Raw genomic sequence first — 24,832 nt, 5'->3', positions numbered from 1 at the left:
AAAACATGGTAAAATATGGTCCAGGTTGAAAAACACCAAAATGCTCCAGTAAACATGTGCTAATAAGAATACATTTTCTGAACAGAACAGGACAGAACAGGACATTGGATAAAGCCAGCTCCAAAATCATCCTTAATTTTGTTGACATATTTGAGTCAAAGGTACACAGGGAATTTTAGATATCTGTTTTAAAAACTCCATAAATAAATAATACATATAATAATACTTTTTTGGTCATTTTGTGTCTTTTTTTTTTACAATTTTGTGGTCAGTTTGTGTCTTTTTCAGTCATTTTGTGTCTTTTTTTGGTCATTTTGTTTCTTTTTTGGGCCATTTTGTGTCTTTTTTTTGGTCATTTTGTGTCATTTTTGGTCAATTTGTGTCTTTTTTTGATCATTTTGTGTCATTTTGTGGTCAATTTGATTCTTTTTTGGGTACTTCTGAGTCTTTTCTGACAAATGCCAAAGTAGCAAGTTATTACTTTACAAGGAGTCTCTGGCTTGAAGCTGACTGTTTTTAGTTGTTGTCTGCGTCATTATTTGTCCAAAATACGTCATATCAACTGAGTTTGTATGATCTGAACTCTGCGTGTGAGATTCTGTTCAGTGAGCGGGGGTCGCGGACAACATGCATGTTAAATTGGGGGTCGCGACTCAAAAAGGTTGAGAACTACTGCTCTAGAAGACATGTTATGGAAGCGAAACAGCCCAAAATGTCAAAAATGACCGATTGTTCTTTAGTAAAGAGCCAATACAGAAAAGGTTTGTGATGCTGTCAGACAGTGATTTTGACTCAAGGAAAAACAAATGTTGAAACTGTACAGGCTGATTAGTTAATGGTAACATATTTATTTTACATATTCAAGCCATTTCAGGTGGATTTTGCTTTTTTTAATTCATTGTTACTGGGTTCCTTATATTATTGCATAACAGCTACTGGAGCATCACATTCATTTACATTCATACTGTTAAATCTCTGCTGTTGTATTTCAGCCTTAAGAGAAGTTTCATGATGGCATCAGAACTTCCAGATGGAAGTTTATCACACAGCAAGTTTGTTTGAAATTTAATTAACCCCAAATGTGCTTTTTATCCCCAGCTCGAAGTAACACAAGTTATTACCACCATATTTTATATTTAGATGGCTAGGTTAATGGGTACAGAGGGCTTAATCTCAAAGGACACATTTAATAACTTTTATGGCTGCATTACTGAAGCTTTGCCAACAGGGGGCAATAGAGTTGTTGGTTTTTTACAGTTTTTCTCAGTCACTTTGGTGCATTTCTGACATCACTATTAACATTTGCACAACAGTTAATACATTTCTCAAAACAATTAGTACAAACTGCAAAACCTAGTTGATAACCTGCAAAAGCGTGTCACTTGTTTAAAATGGAGTAATAGCTCATTCCTCAAAAGCAAGTATTCATGTAAATGAAAGTGTCAGTGTCATCAAGATGAAAAGTCCTGACACCATGTTTATGAACAAAATAGTCAAATGGCTCTGTCATGTTTTCATTATGACAGTTTACTCTGTAAATGTTTTCCAATGCAAGAAAGTCAGATCTTGGTGACGCTTCCTGAAAATGCTCAAGACAGCACTATAAACTATTTACACAGCCATTTACACTACAGTAAAGTTACACATTACTGTATTTAGTGAGGTAACTGTGTACAACACACTGAATATGTATGTTTCACATTTTTTATTGCATATGCTCTTTTCAATTCTAATTTGTTTACAGCATTGTGCAAAAGGAGAGAAAGCCACCCTTATTTCCAACAAACATAAAGTTCCTTTGGGTAGAGCTGTGACAGTACAGTTTCACAGTGTTGTAGAAATGGTCCACACTATGTCCTGCTTGGTTCATACACGCTTGTAAAGTGTTTATGGGTTTATGGGATTCAGCTCTGAGTGATTGTAGAGAAGTGGCTTATCATTGGTTGCAACTAATGCTTCACACAGCCCTTCATCAGTCTCATCAGTGAAAGCTGAGGTTCACCTGAGAGAAATTGTTCAATTCTGGACACCTTTTCAGTAAAAAAAATAAAGATTTTAAAAAATGTATAAAATTTGCTTGACAGATTTTGACAACTAGTTCAACATTTTTGTATGTAATAACTCAAGCAATAAAATTAGGACTATTAGTTTTATATGGAATGACTATCCAGAATTCACAAGTTTAGTTAATTTTGACTGACATGACATAAGCAAATGATAAAGTTACAGCAGAGTTGTATGAAAGCAATTGATGACTGTCCAAAAGCATTTGTAATTTGTTGGAAGGAATGAGAAACTGCTACTATGATGAGCACGAATGACTAAATGTTGTGGAGGTTGAACTAACTGTTGTGCAAATGTTAACAGAGATGTGAGAAATGCACTGAAGTGACTGAGAAACTTTATATGTCACTGTAACAGCATCAACAGAAACTCACGCTCAGAATCCTGTTGAAGTCCTCCTTGTCGACTCTTAGGAAGTGACAGTTGTCCTCTCGCAGGACGATGGAAGCAGCTCGGGGGGCGTCGTTGACAAGAGCAAGCTTTCCAAAGTCGTCTCCCTCATGAAGAGTGCAAACAACACCCTGAGAGACAGCACGGCTCAGTTACTGGCCAATAATCACAAACATCACATCTTATTATTTTTATGACTAATGTGAACTCCTCTTGAGTAATACCAACCTTTCCATAGATGACGACATTGACTGAGCCCTTCAAAATAATGTACCATGATGTGCCCTCCTCCCCCTGACTGAACACTGAGAGAAGAGAAGCAAAGAAAAGCTTTGGTGGTCTGATATATCCTATATCCTATATCCTGTAATGCTTTTATAATATTTAACATAACATCAAAATATTTTTTTGAGAAAACAGTCATGTTTACTTGTTTTCTTGCATTAGAGATACAATAACAATTACATTGATTGATTAATCTGCGGATTATTTTCTAGATTCATCAATTGTTTAGTCTATAAAAAGTCAGAAAATAGTGAAAAAATGTCCTTCCCAGTTGCTCAAAATCAAAGATGATGCCTTTAAAAGTCTTGTTTTGTCATTTCAAAACCCAAAGATATTAATTTGGATATAATAAAACAGAAAAACAAAAAGTATCTATATTTGAGGGGCTGAAAGTAGCATTTTCTACCATTTTCGCATGAAAAATAACTTAACCGATTCATATTTTATTTATAAATATATTAACTTTCAGTCCACTGAATAATCATTACAGCTGTATTACTTACACACTGTTCCTGCCTTTGCATGAGACTCAAAGATCAGCACTCCTGCCAGTTCTCTCTTCACCTGCAGAGGAGAAAGATTTATAGCTCAGGAAGATCAACACTGACACAAATTCCCTTCACTCAAAAGTTCAACAGGGAAAGAGAAGAACCATGAAGTTTACTCTCCTGCTGGTTAATATACCTCATCAGCATAAAAAGATTTTTGCAGTTTGTGAAAATTGTTACATAACTTACTTTTTAACCCTCCTCTACGGTTGCAGGTCAAATTGACCCATTTAAAAAAAAAAAAAAAAAACAACTATGTCTTTCATTTAAAAAAAAAGAAAGAAAATTTAAAATTTAAAATGTATTTAAATGAAGGTCTTTCCAATGTGCATAAAAAAAAAAATATATAAACTATGTAATGTAGCAATGCAAATTAATAATTTTAACATGCATTCAGTTGTTTATAAGTAATAGGTCATCAGTGCTGAATTGACTACACAGGTGGACAGGTGTGTGTGCAGTTTACAGGCTCGAACATGGTTTTACTACAAGAATTTTTAGGATGTATTTTTTGGCCACAAGCTCAAAAAACCATAGGGGGCAGCATTTCATCTTGTGCAAGAATTTAATAATTTACTCGTTGAACTGAAAACCTTGCCATCTTACACATTGCATCTTTATATATTTGCATAGTGACATTATAGTTCATTTGGCCATAAAATAAAAATAATCTGCACTCACAGTGGTGGATAGATGAGATAAAGCCTTTATGTGGAGCAGCTCCTCATAAATGATCTCCAAATCATCTGATATTCTTTCAGACGGACTGAAAAACAGGAAATATTAAATGGAATCATAACATCATCCCACTGATTCATTTTATTCAGAGATTGCTGCTTTATAGCCGTACTGTTTCCTCAGGATCATCCTCATGTGGGCGTCAGGTCCGATCTGTGAGAGGAGCAGCAGGGTGTCCTGCAGCTCCTCTTGGCTCTCCTTCCTCTCCTCCTCGCCGGGTAAAGGGGCGTCTTCCTGCTCGTCATCCAGGAAGCGGTAGAAGAGGTACTTGTCCTGGAAGCTCAGCTCCTGGTCCACTGCGTCAACAACAACACAAACAGACAGCAGGGATTTATTTCAAAATCACGGCTTCCCACGTACGTGTGGTGTGGACACACAGGTCACACGCAGCTCACCGTGGTTGAGAACACCTTCTTCCAGCAGCACCTGCCACATGCCCACAGCCTGGATACGAGAGTGGATGCATGAGCTCTGCTGCATCTGCCAGTCAACCAACTCTGTCCCCACGCAGCACTGCCTGGGGACGACAGGAAAGGTCTACATAGTCAGATTTTATTAATGGAATGTGACTTTTTTTGTTTCACCCTCCTGTTATGTTCATTTCTCAGGAACAGCAATAATGTTCGTCGGTCAGTTTGACCCGGGGCATGTTTAATTATCCAAAAGTGTCAGAAACTCCCAAAATCCTCCCCAAAAATTGTTTATATATTATTAATAACTTAATTACTAACCAATTAAATTAATATTTAGTGCAATGGTGTTCTTTTCCTCTCACAGATCAGGTTCAATGAGGATAATTCACTCATTTTTCATAAAATGCGTGTTAAAACTCTTTTTATGAACAATACAATACAATACAATACAATGTTTTATTACAATTTTTTTTCTTCTTAAAAAACAAACAAAACTATTTTAACTTCAATGGGTCAATTTGACCCGCATAACAGGAGGGTTAACTAAACTGTTAACAGAGAGTTGCCATAAAAGGTGATTAAATAATATAAATATATACCATAAATACCAAGGGGTGATGAAGAAAGTTGAAATTTATTTTATCTATAAGGAATGCAGAGGGGCACATATGCTGAACATTTCAAGGAATTCTAGGAAAGTTAACCTATAATAAAAATATGATGAAAATTATTTTGGGTCAAAAAGGAACACAGAAGGGTTAAAAAGCAAAAACAGAGTCAGGAAACAAACAGTAACTGAAAGACTGTAGAAGTGTAATCAAACGCTTATTCACCCTTTGACCTTAACCTGATATTAAGAGCAGCTTTGAGATGAATTTAAAGATACACAAATATCAAAGACTCAAGAGGCCGACTAACCTGTAGGTCTTCAAATGGTACTTCCTGTCTCGGATCATGTGTGGCGCCCTGGAGAGGATGGCGTTACGGAGAATCTTCCCCGCCCGCAGGATCTTCTCAGAGGGAACCTGCACAGAAGAAATGAGTTAAATCTCAGCCGAGTAGAGTCCTGCTGCGTCCTGCCACATATAAACAGGTAATACTTGGACCCTACATGCACAAGGTTGATTGAGTTTACTACCTGAGAAATGCATTTAAGGTGGGATTTGGCTGGACTTTCAATGAATGACTTCTGCAAAATAAAATGAAAGAAAATATAAGAGGAAGTGAAATAAAAGACATCATAGATGACAATGAAACTGAAGCTCAACATCACAGAAATCGGGTGAAATAATATGGTTTGTTGCAGGAAAAAACAATCCAGTAAGCGGCAATAATAGACATCAGGGGAACAAAAACATGTCAGACAAGTTGAGTGTTTTTCCTCTCACTGGGAGCCACAGGAAGTCTCCCTCACTGACTCACAGCTGACATTAGCTGTCAACTTTAATTTAACTTATGGCTTTCTATATTGCAGCTCTGTTAATATGATACTCTCCTAACACACTCTTTTGACGGTTGCTTTTGTTTGCAAAGATATTGTAAATTACTGTATGGAAATGTGTTTTTGTTTATTTTTCCCCACTGGAGCTATGGGGTGGGCTGCAGGGCTGTGACATTTAAAGTGCATTCTGCACGCCTCAGCAGAGTAACTCGTGCATTTATGTGAAGGCTTAAAGTTCATGATTTATTTACAAGGAAATTAGTCCACTCAGTGCCTACAGAAGCTGGGCTTTCATGCTTATTATTTATACACGGTCGCCCATGAAGTTGGAATATTTACCTCTTTCCATGAAATGATTGTGACAATGTGATTTATTCTTGACAGTCATCATGTCTATACCTGATTTTTTTTTTAAAAAGCAAAACAAACAAAGTAAACTCAGACAAAACCAAATACATGATATTCTCAAGAGCCAGACATATTGCAGAAGATGGTCTACATATTACAACTTTAACAGCATTGAAAGGGTTTCACAGTACAAATACCTGGGTGTCTGGTTAGATCAAAAACGCACATTCAAATATTATATTGACACACTTACAAGTAAATTGAAACAAAAAATTGAATACTTATACAGAAACAAAGCAAACTTCCCTCTTATCTGTAGGAAAAGGATCATTCAGGCTGTCTTTTTATCAGTTCTGTATCATGCTGATGATATCTATAGACATGTTCTGCCTCCACTCTCACCTCACTGGACTCTGTTTATCACTGGTGACAGTTACTCCACCCATCATTGCATCCTATAAAACAAGGTGTGATGGGCACCTTTATCCGTGAGATGAGACATAAACTGGTTCCTTTTCATTTATTAAGTCTTGATAGGCGACATGCCACCATACCTCAGCACTTTATTAAACTGGTCATATAGTAATTATCCAACATGCTCTAGTGATGCTTAATGCTCAATGTTCCCCGGACAAATACTGACTTTGGAAAAACTGCTTTCAGTTTTACTGCTGCATCTACCTGGAACATCTTACAACATTCACTCAAACTCAACACAATTAAAACTATGGGACAGTTTAAAACTATGATAACCAATAACCATTTCACTGCAATTGTTTTTAATGTTTTTCATGTGTTTGTCTGTGCTGTTTGTTCTTCATTGTGTTTTCTCTGTACTCTCCACATCATTGTAAATGAGGGCTTGCCCTCAATGATTCCTCGAGAAATAAATAAAGGAAAGAAGAACTTGTGATTTTGACTACAGCTATTGCAGCCAAAAAAAAGTATTTTTTAGCATCTGTGGCTATTTGCCATAAACCTAATTTGACTAATGTAACACAAATGTGACAATTCATGGGTAATTAACAGGTTAGCCTCAGCTGTGTTATGTACACGGTCGCTCATGAAGTTAGAATAAAATATTTTCTACCTCTTTCCATGAAATGATTGTGACAATGTGGTTTATTATTTTCAGATAAAGTGTATATCTTCTCAAAACTTCTCAAAACAAATCAATCTATTCTAGACATAACACAATGAAAATGAAATCACAATTAATAGAGGATTGTGTCTGAAAACAAGATTATTCCAACTATATGGGCAACCGTGTAGATGTTAAAGTAAATTTGAGCTGTTTGTTTGCCACATGAAAAGAAAACAAACTATGTTAATTAACAGAACATTCCTGTGACCATGTTGCAATAAAAAAACTGATTCCACACATGAGATTAAGTTCCTATTGAGATAAGATATGATAAGACAAAGATCCATAAAAACAAGGACAAACAGGTTCAAGAACAGTTTTTTCTAACTGCGAGACAAAGAATTAACCAACAAAAAAAATGACAAAAGTTTTTGTGATCATGGTTGTGCAATAACAAAAAGAATGTCGGTATGAATGCTGCTTCTATTTTTTATTTATTATTAAGTTTTATCTATTTTTTTATTACCTTCTGGCATTTTAGTTATTTTAAATATTTAGGGATTTTATTTATTTTTATGGGATTCGCACTGACTGGGGAGCATGTTTACAAATTTAATTGTACTGGTGACAGTCACAAATCAATCAATCAATCAATCAATCAATCAATCAATCAATCAATCAATCTATCTATCTATCTATCTATCTATCTATCTATCTATCTATCTATCTATCTATCTATCTATCTATCTATCTATCTATCTATCTTTTTATTTTACCCCCAAGAAAAGAATATATATATATATGTGTATATATATATATATATGTATGTATGTATATATATATATATATATATATATATATATATATATATATATATATATATATATTTTCATCCCCTGCCAATAGTCGTGTTTCCATCAATGAGTTTCTATCCACATTTTGAAGATTTGCATGAGAAAAGCTTGATGGAATGGAATCAATGGGATTCAATAAAACTTATATATATATATATATATATACACACATATATGTTAACTGGATTATTATCTAGTGAGTGGACGTGTTCTCCTGCTCAGCATCTAGTATTTATCATCTGCATGAGAGTACTTTTGTTTACTTTATTTAAAATTTGTGACTAAACTCTAGGTAGAAACAGAACACAGGGGGCACCATAAATCTGCCACGTTATCAACCCAGCAGTCAGGAAACGAAAACAGGAGAAAGGTGGGACAGGAACTGTTACGGATGGAGACAAACCCTTCAGTCATCTTGTTTATATTTAGAGAGATTTTAAACAAACTTCACATTCCACGCTCTTTTCCATCCTCTGTTTGAGAGGCGAGTAAAGGATGCCGTTACGTCAGGAGACGGAACAGGAGCACAGGATGAGTTATTGCCTCTGGGTTTAAGTGCCAAACAGTTCACTTACAGTAACACTCTGCTCGACAGGAACAAGCCGAAATCATATCTGTCACTCTCCGTCTTTCATAACATGTGGCAACAATAAATCATAGAAATAGTTCACGTGTTTTATGAAAACTACCTTATTCTGATGCTTGGAGACTGAAACATACGAGTTGTTGCTTATGTTCTCTTTGTCCGGCATTCCTGTTGGGAGGAAACAGAGAGTATATTCATTAAGTGACCTGGAATGTGTGAGAGATCATTGAGAAGAAAGTCCGATTCTCTAACGAACCCCAGAGGAGATGTGCAGTGCAGAGCCTGCAGGTCCACGTGTTGGGGAAAAAACAGGAACATGCATAAAGCATAAAGCAAATATGCCAATGAGTAAAGTTTCCTGTCGTAAACACATAAACAATGAGGTGCATTTAACTGTGAATGTGCAAAGCTCACTGAAGTGACTAAATACAAATAAGATACTGTACTATATAAAGAAACACATTTAGTGTGACTGTAAAACACCATAAATTAACTTTAAAGTATAAAATACTTTGCTGCATGTGCTTTTTGTATTTTCTTGAAAAGTTTTGTCCTCATTCTCCTCTTGTACATATGTCCTCCTCAAATATGTTTTTTTGGCAAAACAATCTTGTTTAGGTGAACCACAAAAGATAACTAACTTCCAAAAAAATTTGTAAACATTTTTTTATATTATATACAGTGTCAAATCTTATCCTGAAGAAATAAAAGTAAATTAATTTAGTTCCCTTCTACCACTGTTCATAACTATATCAGTCTGCAATTTAATCTAATACCATTCACTATTTTACACATAAACTCACATAATCTTAAATTATTTCAATTAATGTTCTGACTTATTAAATAATTTAAGCTTCCATGTGCTTGTTTTTGGGAAAATGAGGGAATAGCTTTTCCTAACAAATTTATATTGATTCTTTCTCATTTACATATCTCCTTAAATAAACATGATAACGGACTTTATTACTCTAAATTGTTTCTGTACACTGGCAGCAGAGTGATAACATTAAAAGAAAACTGGAAACCAAAGAGGAAATGTGAGCGTCCTGCAGAGAGTTTGCAGGGTGTGGTTTTCTTCTCTGTTAGGAGCTTTAAGCTGTTACAGTTCCCCTTCGGAACAAATAGCATAATCAGTCAGAGCTGCTCAGTCACAACTGTATCTGCAGGGAAAAACTCTGAAGGGAAAAGCTATTCTTAGACTGCTGATACCACAAAACAGATACTCAATCCACAGAATACATAGAAAGTGGAACATGGCTTAAAGTGTAACATTATGCTTCAGGAGGAAATCATATCTGTATCCGTATAACTTTAACTGTATAACCGTGTCATTTCTCTTAATGTAGCTTGTAAATGTTCTTTGCTGTAAAGGTTTTACTCTTGTTACCTCAGTGTTGCATAATATGTGTTGGACCACCTAACCACTGGGCAAACAATGTCCAAAAAAAGAGTGTGATACAAATGTAAAAAAAGAAAAGTGGGTGAACTGCTGTCAAAATCAGATCGGTTGCCATTTTTTTAGTAAAAGTTTTTAAATTTTTTCTCAGTCACTTTAGTGCATTTCTCACATCAATATTAATATTTGCACAACCGTTAGTTCAACCTCCACAACATTTAGTCATTTGTGCTCATCATAGTAGCAGTTTCTTTTTACAACTTTATCATTGCTTATGTCATGTCAGTCAAAATTAACTATACTTGTGAATGCTGAATAGTCATTCCATATAAAACTAATAGTCCTCATTTCATTGCTTGAGTAATTACATACAAAAATGTTGAACTAGTTGTCAGAATCTGTCAAGCAAATGTTATACATTTTTTTAAATCTTTATTTTTTACTGAAAAGGTGTCCAGAATTGAATAATTTCTCTCAGGTGAACCTCAGCTTTCACTGATGAGAAGGGCTGTGTGAAGCATTAGTTGCAACCAATGATAAGTCACTTCTCTACAATCACTCAGAGCTGAATCCCATAAACCCATAAACACTTTACAAGCATGTATGAACCAAGCAGGACATAGTGTGGACCATTTCTACAATACTGTGACACTGTACTGTTACAGCTCTACCCAAAGGGACTTCATGTTTGTTGTAAATAAGGGTGTTTTTTTTCCTTTTGCATCAACTCCTAATAAAAATATCTGGCACGTTAGCTACTAAATGTTTCACTATGTTCACTAGTTAGTCATTAATTGTGTCTGTTTGGTCCTGATAATTATCTGTAGGTTATCACATTGTTTACACATCATCTTTACATATATTGTTATTATAAAACAGCGATTATAGCCTATTAGAAGAAGAGTTTCAATTTGGTGTCAGTCATCTTTCTATTTCTATTTATAAGCTGTGGGTCTGTTCAGAATCTGTGCTTGTTTATTGTTTGTTTTTAAGAAGTTAACACAGCTGTCAATCATTTTGTTTGTGATGCTGCCGCGCTGCTCCATGTGACATCACGTTGCTAATTCAACTGTCACATCAATTCAACCGCACAAATAGAAATTAAGTATTCAGTAAACACACGAGAGATGCATCAAGTTTGAGGTACTTTACTTCAGTATTTCCATTTTATAATTTATGCTTATCTCTGCAATCTATGTATACTTTCTACTCCACTACATGTAGCTGACATCTTTAGTTACTTTTCAGGTGAAGATTTATCATAAAAACATGATAAATTTAAAGTGTTTAGATTGACCTCAGTGCAGTATTAAAATGAGCCCTACCTTGAGAAAATTTAAATTCTACTTATATAAAGCATCAATAATAATAATCCAATAATATGTATGTATAAAACAATCTGAGTGGGTCCATTCTGCATAAGAAGTACTTTTACTTTGATACTTTAAGTACATTTTGATGCTGGTACTTTTGTACTTTTACTTAAGTAAGTTTTGAATGCAGGACTTTTACTTGTAGTGGAGTTATTCTGCAGTGTGGTATTAGTACTTTTACTTAAGAATTAAGGATTTAACTGAAATAGTTAGCTGAGTACAATATTACCCAACTATATAACTTTATACTTCACCACATTTTCTCTCTACATTATCTACACTCTACCTTTTAGAGTACTTTTTACTTCACTACATTTAGCTGCCAGCTTTAGTTGAAATTTAACACCAAAGCATGATCAATTTAAAGTGTTTAGACTTTTTTTTTTTATTAAATCTCATAACTTTCCTTTTTTATGTGAAGTGCTTTTTGTTATATTTCTCTTGTATGAAAAGTGATATACAAATAAGGTCAGATTGATTGATTGGTTGAAATGATGATGATGACAAGAAATCTTAGAATTAAATTTGATGGTAAAGATCTGGTTTTGGTTTGAGTATCACAAGAATGTCAGAGTTGGGAGCAAAGTGTTTTGTTTTATTGAGTAACTCGTGAAAAACGAGTGTGCTTTAAAGGTTCTCAGGTAGAGAGTGACTGAATGAAACAATGCTGACTCTAGAAGCTGCACCTGACTGCACCAAAGTGCTGTAAAAGCGCAGCGTTGTTGTAACAAAGAAAACTATTTAAAATATGTTTTATTCATTCGACTTCAGCGCTACAGTTACAGAAGCACTAAGCTGCTGTTGATGTACAGTACAGCAGAGTGCATCAGCCTCCAGCTGCTTGATGCTCGTGTGATTTCTCTTATGGTGTATTCATGCATAGAGTACATACTGTAAAGCCCTAAGTACTGCACTGTATACTACAGTAAAATACTCAAGAGTGCTGCTCTTACTGTGTTGCTCCACAGTGATGAATACCAAAGCAGACACATCAACTAAAAGCAGCATAAAAATGGCTACAGAAGTCAATAAATTCCTTTTTGATTGTAACAGAAACCAGAGAAACATTTTCTTTAAAATATGTCCATCATTTATGGCCTCTTTAAAAAAAATACATTACAACATACAGCTGCCAGTAAGCCCAGAGACTCTCTGGGTTTTCTCACTGCTGTCGATCATGTTTATGGTACATGACTTTGAAACAAGTTAAGTGCTCTGTTTGAGCAAAGCAAAGTCAATATTGAGTTAACTTGCAACAGGAAAGCAGAAATTAAAGTCTCAGCCTTTGTCACAATGCGAGAGTATGAAGGACAGTCAGGCAGTAATGGAGTTAGGCAGGCAAAAGTAATGTTATATATTGTACAACATAAGATGATCTATGGTATATTACACTAAAAAAGCCTAAAGGCTGTGAAATCACATTATACTAACAAAATCAAAGAGTTAGTTCTGGGATTATTTATAAAGTAAAGCCATTTACTTCAAACAGCAATTTTATCTGATACATTCTTACACTAAACAAGACGCTGCATACAAAACTTCAAATACAATTTAAATATTTTTTCAAGGTTTTTTCTTATGTGTTAGCATCACCTTCTGCACATCTGACCCCCGGGCAGAGTATTAGACGACAAGCCAAAATATGTTTAAATGATAACAATTTTATTTATCATGTAACTATGGTAACTACTTATAAGTTGTATTGTTAGTGATGTAATTCAGTAAGTAGTTTGTTGCACTTGATCCCATTCAAGGGTCAACCACAAACATTTACAGGTGCATCACAATAAATTAGAATATCATAGAAAAGTTTATTTATGTCAGTAATTCAATTCAGAAAGTGGAAATAATGCATTATATAGATCCATTACACATGGAATGAAACATTTCATGCCATCATTTATTTAATTTCTTCTAATTATAAAGATTATGGCTTACATTTAATGAAGACCTAAAATGAATTGTCTCAAACATGTTTTAATATAACAAAAGACAAATTTTAAAAAGTATATTTGCCTCAATTTTAAAAAGAATTTTGGCAGCTGAAAAGTATGTACATCTGTATGACTCAATACTTGGTTGGGGCCATTTGACTTGAACTACTGGAAATGGACTTTTCCATCATATTCTAATTTATTGAGATGCCCCCTCTGGGCAGGGGTCATCTGTGCCCTTTGACCCCCGCCCCTGACCCACGGGCCTCACCTGACCACCCACCATCACTGAACATCTTACCAAAATGATTTGTTTGAACATTTGGGAGCTCCTGCGTTGTAATCTTTTACAATCAAATATTGTCTTGAATTGTTTAAGGTCAGGTTGCCCTGCTCTCCTACTACACTCATTTTTAATGATTTGTCTGGGTTTGAAACTGGACATGAGAAGAGCATCATTGGTTTGACTTACGGCTGGTTTTCTTTATTGCATTTGTTCATTTTAATGCCTGGTACAACTAAAGGTACATTTGTTTGGACAAATATAATGATAAAAACAAAAATAGCTCATAAGAGTTCAATTATAGAGCTGATTTCTAGATATTTTCCATGGTTTTATTGATAACAACCAAAATCATTATCAAGAAATCATGGAAAATGGCTAGATATCATCTCTTAAATTTAGAAAACAAGGTTGGTATAATATTTTTTTCCATGACTGTATACTGTCTTGAAGATCTTGTTACATCAAATATAGTTCAAATTTCAAATAATGCTTTCAAATCTCCCACGGACAGTGTCACAGTTACTTTTTAGTTGTTGTATTAACTTGGCAAACTTGTGAATAATAAATGTGTGATAGCTTAGCATAAACCACTCAGAAAAATGTGAACAATAACTTAGGGCGACTTACTGTCAGCACTACAGCCGCTTTCCATCACTCCATAGGGTGGGGCGAGTAGGCCAGCCATGCACTGATGATATTTCTATAAAAATAAAGAAAGTACAAGAGCAAATCAGTCATAGCAGTCAACAGCTGACAAACATTGTCTATTTTACAGCGATGTGTGATTTAATCCACAGAATCAGGCTGGGCGATATATATCAAATGTCATATCACGATATATTTAGGCTGAATATCGATATATGATATATATCCCGATATTTTTATTACAAAATGAGAGCAAATGTTCAGTCAAAGTAGTTTTATTGAAACCGTTTATTTAGCCTAAGTGAGCATAAATACTATATAACAACAGGCGTACCTTCTTTTTTTTTAAATCAACGCTCCATAAAGTGCACATTTAAATAAAAACCTATCTTAAATAAAAATAGCCTATGAAATAAAATAGTCCAATCTTTTTCTGAAATAAATATATTTAGATAAGAAAAGAATGACAAACATTACAAAAGACTAAATATGACAAACCCTAGTAAGTATTTTTTTAAACTATATCAATATACGCGATATGGTTTAATTCGATATCACATTAAAAAATATATCAATATATTTTTTATATCGGTATATCGCCCAGCCCTACCACAGAATAAAAAAATGCAAGCATATCACCTTGCAATGTGATTTCATTATGTTTCAATAAGAAGACAAAAGCCGTTTTATTACTGGATAAAGAAATCTTTGTCCTTGTGTCGCATCACTTTATCATCTTGGCCGTGGAAGGCCAAGGTAATGTCCCATGGCCAAGAGAGTGTGAGGTTAACGTGCTGTAACTCAACAGCTGACATTCACAGCTGGTACTTTAGATAAATACTCGGATTTTTGCCTTTTTCATCAAACTGCTCACACTGAGGTTCTACAGGGCCGAATCACCATCAGTTTATGTTAGTATAAGTACCAATATAACAATAATATATAATAGAAAGTGAGCTTATATGAGGTACTTGTCCATCCTGAGTGTATTACCTACAGGAGATGGCAGTTGGCACATCCCCAGTTTGAAAATCAATATCAGTTTATGTTTCATTCACGATCTTTTCACAACTCTACCTTGCTGTAACAGCTCTTTCAGGAGCTGGTGACAGGGAACTGAAGCTGTTTTCAATCCTCTCTTCAAAGCCACCAGAGTCCATTGACAAAAACAGTAATTTTGCCTCACAGATCACAGGACTTTCTGGTCTATCGCTGCCTCAATCTATTAGTTTGTTTGCATTATTGTGCGACTTTGGTCAATATGAATTAACCCTTTTAAACAACGTAGCCACGCAGTAACAGAAATAAAATAATTAATCAAGGCAGCGGTGGATCAGCAACTCCTGTGATCTGCGTGGTAAAATTATCATCTTCTGGTTGTTGATTGTGTTACGTCACTGCGACTTGAGATAATATCAAACACGTTTGATATGATCGCAAACCCAAGACTAGGAAAAGACTGATATGAAACAGTGCAGATTATACCTTAAACTTAACGATGGAGATGAAGGGAGCGTACCGTGACTCCAGTAAAACTCCTAGATTTACTAAAGACTTTGAGTTTTTAGTCTGGGACTGTGGAAATCATTTGGTGTAAGCCCAGCATTAGACACACACTGTGGAACTGAAACGGTTTGATTCTGACTGGGAATAAACAGCAATAAATGTTATTTCCCTGGTTGTCGTCCAACATTTCCTGCCTCTGCCGCTCATTAATGTGCTGCTGTCTGTAAAACACAATGCCCCCAACCCCCCGATAAACCATCAATTATCAACATCAGTTGTCCCCAGGCTGTGAGGACAAAGAACAAAGTCACAGAGAGTTTGGACAACAAGACTTTGGGCGGTTTGTTGATATTTCAAGCTCATTAGGACTAACATGCAAATGATGATGATCACAAAGAAAATCATTATACTCATTTCAAAACAAAAAATTGTGAAAATGAGCTAATACAGCATAGTTATTAAAAATCTGAACATCTTAAATAATGCATTAAATATAACTTTGGCTCAACTCTGAATCACAGTGTTTCTTCGAGTCCCTTTCTCGTTCTGATTTGTCATAAAGTATTTACTCCTTAATGCTGTGCAAGATGCAGAGAGCCACAGAGCAAACAGAGCATGACATGTAACTGTACATGACTGATACTGTACCATCAGTGTGCCCTGCAGCATCGCAGATGTTACGTAATGTACATCATACTGCACCCATGCACTCTTGTTAATGTCATGTTCGTGACACTTGTGTACAAAGAGGTCAATGCAACCACATAGCCAATGAGCCGTGAGAAAATATATATATTGCTTTACACACTAGCATTGATGGCAGCATTTAAAAAGATGGGTTAAGCATACATTACACCACTAAATACATCAAATATTTGGATTTTGCAACATTTAAATGCAATTAAATGTTGAATGTTTATTAAAATGTTTTTTTTTTATATTTTTAAAATATTGTTTGTATGCTTACTTTTTCAATTCTTCATATTTTCTATTCAAGCTGCTGTTTTTTGACTCAAATTAATTGTTTCCCTAATCCATATTTGACTTTTGCATTTATGTTGTTTTGCACCAATACTCTACAACAAATTCCTTGTATATGAAAACCCTCTGATTCTGATGATCTAATAAGGTCTCTCCACTTCATATGCTCTTTTTATTCCAGAATACATGCCATCCCTGCAGGGAAATCTAACAAATCTGTGCATTAGTATTTCTCCTAAGACATACAGTAACTATTTTTACAGTATCCTAAAACAATGTTGTTAATTCTACAGAAACCTCAGAACTCTTTCGGGACGGACAATATTTCAGGGGTTTGGTTGCTTTCCACCACAGATTGGGTAAAAGAAGTGGACATAACCACTGTGATCCATCCATTTTTGGGTGGACCAAGAAAAAATACAGTGCACCGTGGTGCCGACCTGTGCATATGCTGCTTTATAGTCTATTTTACTCTAAATGGGACTTAAATTTACAAATTGAATGTCCTGTTGCATATTCCTGTTGTAATCCTGTTGTCCTGTTGCGAGAAAATAAACTCATTAGGGAAACATTTACTGAGGTAATAAATCAACTGAGAAGTAAAGTAATTTTCTCATAGAATTCTATACAAATTCAGATTGAAAAAAAATTACTGAAAGAATTTTTTTTGCAAACCAGCTTTCTGTGTAGGCTGATATATAATCAAAACTACTGAGTAAAATGAATTAGGGTAAGTTTGTTGAGTCTTATGAGATCTATAAATGTATATGTATATTGACATATAACTTTAAATGTATATTGATATATTGCAAATGTATATATAACTAATCATTTGATGGAAAAAGCCATATGTTAGAGAGACTGCTAATTTGAACTAGGTCCTATTATATGAATGTCGTTTGTTTTGTGTTTTTTGTTGTTTCTTTAATTGTTGTGAGTTGTTTAAATTGTTGATTCTGTTGCTTTGTTGTGTGGTGTGTTTTATGTAATTGTGTAATGCAGTGATAAGACAATTGTGTTGAGTCTGAACTCCAGGAAGAGTAGCAATGGCCATAACCAAAGCTAATGGAGATCCAAATAAATGAAATGAAATGAAATACATTGTAGAATCAACCGACCAATCAGCCGAGTCGCCTCCTGCTGGTCATTTAAAAGAATGCAGGTTTATGACACTTCTGCATTGGCTTCACTTTTCAGGCCTGGAGGTTGCCGTTTACCTGCATTAAACCAAAGCTCGTTGTAACGTGATTGGCCAGTAATACTCGGACTACAAACCACAACACTTCCAATAACAAAATCTAGTCTCATTGCGTACAGATTCTGCCTTAATATGCAGATATCTGATTATAGGGATTAATTCTACAGTTACTTTACTTTAATTTACTTACTGACCTTTAGCGACTGCCTGGCTAATTGTTTCCACTAAGTGGAGAAAAATTCTAAATCTATCTTATTTTTCCTTTTAAAAAAATGCATGTTAAAACTTGTTTCCACTAAGTGATTTTAATGTCAACAATAAACCTTTAACAGTACCCAACTCTGTATCTTAAAAAAACAAAAAAACAATTCCCCGCCACATTTAGTATCTCTTCCAATAGAGCTGACTTTTTAAATTGTATTTGCTATCTGATTTTTAAACAACTTGACAAGTAGAATGATGGTTCCAGATTAGTTTGAGGTAACAGACAAACAAAAACTGATTATGTGTCGAAACAGCTTCGCTCCGAGTCGATAAAAAGCTGATTGAGAACCACTTAGTGACCACCCAGTTCTCTCTACCTTCCCATCATCTGGTCAGAGGAGACCGAACGAAAGCTAGAACTTCAGAGCCATTTGTTCCTGCATGTGTAATGTACTCTCAGAGGTCATGTTTTAAATCTAATTCTGCCCCCTGAAGTCAGTTAATCACTTTAGCAACCCTTTAGGGGCATACAGCTTTCTCCCTCAATTAAGAAGCAGTGACCTCAGTTTTTAAACCACTCCAAAATGAGCATTGACTTTCTGCCCATTAACATACTAAAAGACACAGATTAATGTCAACTAACGCCACAGTCGAATTATTAAAATGTGTCTTTTGTGGAGGGGATTTTGTACACATGCAACAGATTTAAATATTTAAAGTTAATCAAAAGAACTGAAGCCTCCTGAGCCACTTGAATAAGTGTATCTTTGTTGACAATTAAAGGATTTAGGATTAGGGAGGAGCACTTAAATTGAGCAGCACATGAACAAATGATCTTAACCCATCTGAGCCAATAAAGCCACGCTCCCTGAGGAGAGGAATCCAGTACGCAGGTTGGGGGTGTTGTTTTAGACGACACTTAGGATTGTCAGGTGTGTAAGCAGCATTCTGTTTATTTGGTTAGTAATGACGTCTCCGACTCTAATGACACACAGGCTGTTTGTTCCTTTTACAGCCCCCAGATTACCATTGAGTCACAGACTTTTAAAGGTTTTGTTTTTTACTTTGTCTGCATATTAGCATATTTCATCTAAGCTGAAACCATTAGTCGAATAATCTATTAAACAATCAACAGAATATTTATCAGCTCCAATTTTGGGACAAATTTGATGACTGATTCATCTTTCTAGTAATTTTTTTAAGCAGTATAGCATACGGGGTCACAGACATTTTGATATATGTTTTTATCATATGTCTTTTATAACAGAACACACTGAATGTAATGAATAAATAAGCCTAACAAAAGAGAAAAAATCTAAAAGAAAATATATTTACTGTTAATATTACTGCTGAATATTAACCCTCCTGTTATGTTAATTTCTCACAAACAGTTATAATGTTCCTGGGTCAAATGGATTTCAGGGCATGTTAAATTATCCAAAAATGTCAGAAACCAAAAAAATCACAATAAAAAATGTTTATATTTAATGATTTACTCCATAACTAACCATTTCAATCATGATTTAGTGCAATGCTTCTCACATATCTCATTTTTCATTTAAAAAGAATGCATGTTAAAACTTTTTGTAGGTACATTGGAAAAACCTACATATAAAATACAATAGTTATACATTTTTTCAGTGATGTTGATAAATGAACACACCACACTTCTTCTGTCCAGGGTCAAATTGACCCACTGACTTAAAATCAAGACAAATGAGACAAGAGGATTTGTATTGAAAGGAAAGGACTGTTTTTGAACCAGAAATGGACAAAATGATAAAGCAAAAAAATAAGAGATGGGGTTGCAAATACGTGAAATGAAACATTTCCATTTTATATGTTGATTGACCTGCATTTATGTGCATTTATTTTACTTTATGATTTACTTTTATGATGCATAACCATGTATTCTTTTGCCCTAACCTTAGGGAAGTAGATTTGTTGCCTAACCCTAAAGAAACCGCTGTTTCTTTAGGGTTAGGCAACTGTTCTGTTCACAGAACTGTTTCACAGAATAAACAACTTTTAAAATAACCGTTAAGCTTATGTATGAAGTTGTGTTGATCTACTGCAACCGGTAAATTTATTCATTTATAAAACGCTCCTGTGTGTCCTATTTGAGGGAAGCAACAAACAATATATGAGGTTGTCTGGTTTTGAGGACATGTTGGAACACAGACACTCAAATGTAAAAGCTTTCATCAGTGGTCCATAAACTCAATCACCATTGTGGCGCTGATTATTCCCACATTAGCCTTCATCATTTGAATCCCGGAAGATTATTAGAGCATTAAATCATTTCACACACCAACTAGAGAAACTTAAACTGCAGATGTACTGGAGTTGAGACAAAATGTTATAATAAATACATTAAAGGCCCAAATTAAAAATACATAAGCCTTGTTAAGAACTAAATGTGTCATGTTCCCTCGAAATGCATTCTCAAATATTCATGACAACACTTCATGTCACAATAAAACAACCATTGGGTGTGATTCATGCAGCTGCTTCCCCATAGTCTCTCATTTTATAAACAGAGATGTCCTTTTTCAGCTGCAGCAGAAGACAACCCTGTAAAATTTGTTACTACAAATCAGCATTTACTGACGGTCAATAGTCATAAGGCACAAACAAGCTCCGCCGGGACTCTAAACAGCTCTGAACAGAACATCCACTTATCTGTTAGTGGTGCGAATGTTTCTGACTGCACACACTGTGTAAAGCACGGGTACACCTTTAGGCGTGTTCGACTGGGTCCAATAATCTCTCACGATCTGACATCCAGACGGCAGCACAATGGTGAAGTCAGACAGCTTACAGCGTCTGATTCAGTCCCTTACCAATGATTGTTTCTCTTCTATGAACCGATTCCATCAGACGAGATCATGATCTGTTGTTTCAAGCGGATTTATTCTGAGAAACTGAGAGGTGTTACAAACACTTTCACAATGAGAAGGAGTCTAAATCTATGACTTCCAATAAAAGGTCTTTGACCCCCAGAAGGCTTAAAGGCTTAAGAGGCTCTTTTGACAAATTTCAACCTGACACAAAATCCATCAACAGACGGCAGAAACATTTTCCTCATTTAGAGGTATTTCCAAAGGGGAATTAAGGAATCTTTTAATCTGGATTCACAGCAAAACAACACACAGGAAACTTTTGGTTTAGAACATTTAGTCATATGTCGTCATGTTTTTACATAATCAAATTACTTTTTGGTTATTTGACTGATAAAATAAAAGCTGTTTTGTAGTTTGTGGACCTGGACCTGAACAGGGTTAAATGGAAGTGTTTTTTATTTCTCTATAGTTCACATCAGGTGTTCTCACCAACTTTATGCAGGCAACCTGAACAGCTGTTTAAGAGTTACCTGACCAGTTTGCAAGTAAAAAGTAGTTTTTGAATGATATGAATGCACTATACTGTTGTTTTCTGGCTGTTATAAATATTTAAGCTTCATTTCCAAGAAAACATTTTTTATTGTTTAGTTTGAACAGCAAATGACTCTAAATACAGACTCCATTAACAGCAGCATGGCAAATGAGCCAGCCAGACACGTGAGTCAGAGCTTTGGCAAATTCAGCAAATTCAGAATAATAATCAGTGACAAGTCACTGCACCGTAGCTGCTACATTCACCCACAGCTGCCCCAAAAGCAAATTGATTTAAAAGAGCTGAATGTACTTACAGGGTTCTAAGGTAACCCCAGAATTTATTATTTAAACTTAGTGACTTGAGGTTTCTTAGTTTTCCTTTTTTTTTCTTATTTATTTCTCCTGTAGATTCTTGGTTGACTTCAGTCCTTGTTAGCACACAGTCTAAACTAAACTTTTTAATCTCAGATCCAATGTTTTGTTCTCATTGGGGTTTCTCATTTCAAATAACAAAGAGTTAAACAGCAAAATGTCACAGTCATCCAAGAATTGCACAAACTACCGAGCCAATGCCAGCCACGTACTTCTGTTACAGTGGAGATAACTGGCAGCACGTGGCTGTGCTGACATTAGAAAAGTACACTGAAGGGGTCGTGGGTGTTGTTATAATAACTGAAAAGCATTAGAACTTGACCCATTTTCTGGTCTACAAAATACTTATAGTTGCACAATTGGCCAGTGGTGTTTTTTCCATAATAATTTCAAATAGAAACAAATACAGTCATGGAAAAAAAATTTAGACCACCCTTGTTTTCTTCAGTTTCTTGTTCATTTTAATGCCTGGTACAACTAAAGGTACATTTGTTTGGACAAATATAATGATAACAACCAAAATAGCTCATAAGAGTTTAATTTAAGAGCTGATATCCAGACATGGTTTCCTTGATAATGATTTTGGTTATAATCACACCAACACCTAGATGGCTAGATATCAGCTCTTAAATTAAACTCTTATGAGCTATTTTGGTTGTTATCATTTTATCTATCCAAACAAATGTACATTTAGTTGTACCAGGCATTAAAATGAGCAAGAAATTGAAGAAAAAGGGCAGTCTCATAATTTTTTTCATGACTGTATGAATTTTATTAACTGAAAGTGATATTTTCTGAAACATGGGGGTTTCACAGAGTTTGGATAAGTGATATTTGAAGTCTTTGACTAAAAATTGGGTAAATGAAGCATATACAGACATCTCAGAGTCATTTGAGCACATGATCCTGTATTCATCACCACAAGGCTTTTATCCTTACATGACAGGGAGGTTTACAAATGTCTGCAATAACAGATGTGCCATTATGTATTCCTCCAGTGAAGCTCGGCCAACTATTCATGCTTATCTGATCTCATGCACTGGCCTCGCTGTTATAGCAGCAGGAGAGCTTTTACATATCCCTCAAGTTCTTTGATATAAAGAGTAATTTTTGTTGTTTATGTTTGAAAAAAAAAAAAAACAGTGTAAAGATTGTCACCATGGAGTGAGTCCAGGTTTCTCTCTGATGCAGGTGGTTGCTATGCTTTCAAGAGTCCACAGATAAGTTTAATCTTATCTGTGTCATAACAGCACATCAGTGAAGATATTATCCTTGCAGCTCGAGCTCCGCCTCTGTCTTTCATGCTTGACCACGTTATTGCATTGTGAGCATCATTGTGCATGAATGCACTGCTGTATTTTGAATAATTCACCCCAAGATTACATAATAGTGCAAACTGTTCTCAAAGCAGTCGCTGATTATTCTGAACTCTGACAGGCACACTTCAGGCCACTTGGGGGGAACAATTTGGAGGAAAACCCCTCCCAAGAGTTCACTTCCCAGCTGCTCCTCCCAAACAGAAACAGTTGGAAATGAACTGTAAATATTAATGCTTTTAGTAGGAATGAAAATAAAGATTTGACATTTTGATTGCACATTCTGAAAGTCTAAATAGTTCTGCAGCACCAGCAAAAACAATTCTGTACAAATGCATATCTAGAAATGTTTCACTTTCCCCTTATAACATTAAGTGTTTCTCATGCAAGAAAGTTGAAAAGTTTTGCAAAGATTACCTAAAGATGCTACCAGCGTCCCATGCAGCCAATTATTGTTGTTAATGACTGGAAGTTCCTCCACACAATCTCAATCCAGGCGTTAACAAACTAGCGGAGCATGTAAGTCCAGTTCTCAGAGTCATGGGTCCAGCATGATCCAGCAGCTCAGTCACCGCAGCCTGCACGCTACTCTGAGAGCAGAGTGAGCAGACTGTGTCAGCCCAGCAGAGTGCCAGTCAGCCGCTGACTTCTCCTGAGCAGCAGTTGCTAGGTGATTACTCAACTCCAGTCAGTGAGCACACAGGGGAGCATGCTCGCTCTCTCTCGCTCTCTCGCTCTCTCTCCGTCTCTCTCTCTATCACAAGCCTCAGCTAATCTTCACACATAATACAGAGTAGTTGCTCATTTTCAGCTGGGCCACTGTCAGAAAGGAAGTCTCACAGTATGTGAAGAACAACAATCAGAGATTTTAAAAAAATATGTAGATATATTGCAAAAATGTCCCTGCTGTTTGTCCTCCATGCAGAATCAAGTTAAATGTGTAAATTTTCCATTGTGCATCCCATCCAACTCTGAAATGTACAGACAGTTCCATCAAGTATCCTGTTCCTATCACTGAGCTCCTTCCTCCCAAGGACACAGACCAGATGGCGTCTTATCTTTGACCTTGTTACTTATCAAAGCAACAAGACAGCTGCATTGAACTCCCTGAGCATCTTCCAACCAAGAAATGAATCACACCACCAACAGTTCTTAATATGTATGCTACTGCAAAATTAAGTCTTAATGCACTATAAATGTATATGTAGGGCTGGGCATCGCTATAAAAAAAGTTACGATACCGATACCAATGTCAGGAAAGTTACAGATGCATCTCAATACATTAGAATATGATGGAAAAGTCAATTTCCAGTAGTTCAAGTCAAATAGCCCCAACCAAGTATTGAGTCATATAGATGGACATACTTTTCAGAGGCCAACAATTCCATACCAAACATACATTTTTAAAATTGGTCTTTTGTAATGTGAATTTTTTTTGAGACAGTGAATTTTAGGTCTTCATTAAATGTAAACCATAATCATTATAATAAGAG

The 24,832-nt window shown here is 35.5% G+C and overlaps 1 protein-coding gene across 2 annotated transcripts in view; it reads right to left on the bottom strand.

Moving 5' to 3' along the window:
• The window catches only part of rapgef4a (Rap guanine nucleotide exchange factor 4a), a 55,592-nt gene that overhangs the window by 15,291 nt on the left and 15,469 nt on the right, over positions 1 to 24,832 (bottom strand). Inside the window, exons 5-14 of one of the 2 annotated variants that reach the window (XM_059342954.1) lie at positions 14,368 to 14,440; positions 8,855 to 8,919; positions 5,577 to 5,627; positions 5,357 to 5,463; positions 4,421 to 4,542; positions 4,138 to 4,321; positions 3,969 to 4,053; positions 3,243 to 3,303; positions 2,683 to 2,759; positions 2,439 to 2,585 (exon numbers count right to left, since the gene is read on the bottom strand). In XM_059342954.1, the coding sequence (XP_059198937.1) occupies positions 2,439 to 2,585; positions 2,683 to 2,759; positions 3,243 to 3,303; positions 3,969 to 4,053; positions 4,138 to 4,321; positions 4,421 to 4,542; positions 5,357 to 5,463; positions 5,577 to 5,627; positions 8,855 to 8,919; positions 14,368 to 14,440 (972 nt within the window). The remainder of the gene's footprint in view (positions 1 to 2,438; positions 2,586 to 2,682; positions 2,760 to 3,242; positions 3,304 to 3,968; positions 4,054 to 4,137; positions 4,322 to 4,420; positions 4,543 to 5,356; positions 5,464 to 5,576; positions 5,628 to 8,854; positions 8,920 to 14,367; positions 14,441 to 24,832) is intronic. The other variant, XM_059342955.1, reaches the window with a different exon arrangement.

Source organism: Centropristis striata, chromosome 10 (assembly GCF_030273125.1).
Source record: "Centropristis striata isolate RG_2023a ecotype Rhode Island chromosome 10, C.striata_1.0, whole genome shotgun sequence".
Lineage (NCBI taxonomy): Eukaryota > Metazoa > Chordata > Actinopteri > Perciformes > Serranidae > Centropristis > Centropristis striata.
Note: the sequence above shows the minus strand (reverse complement) of the source record. Positions and strands in the feature narration are given on the sequence as shown.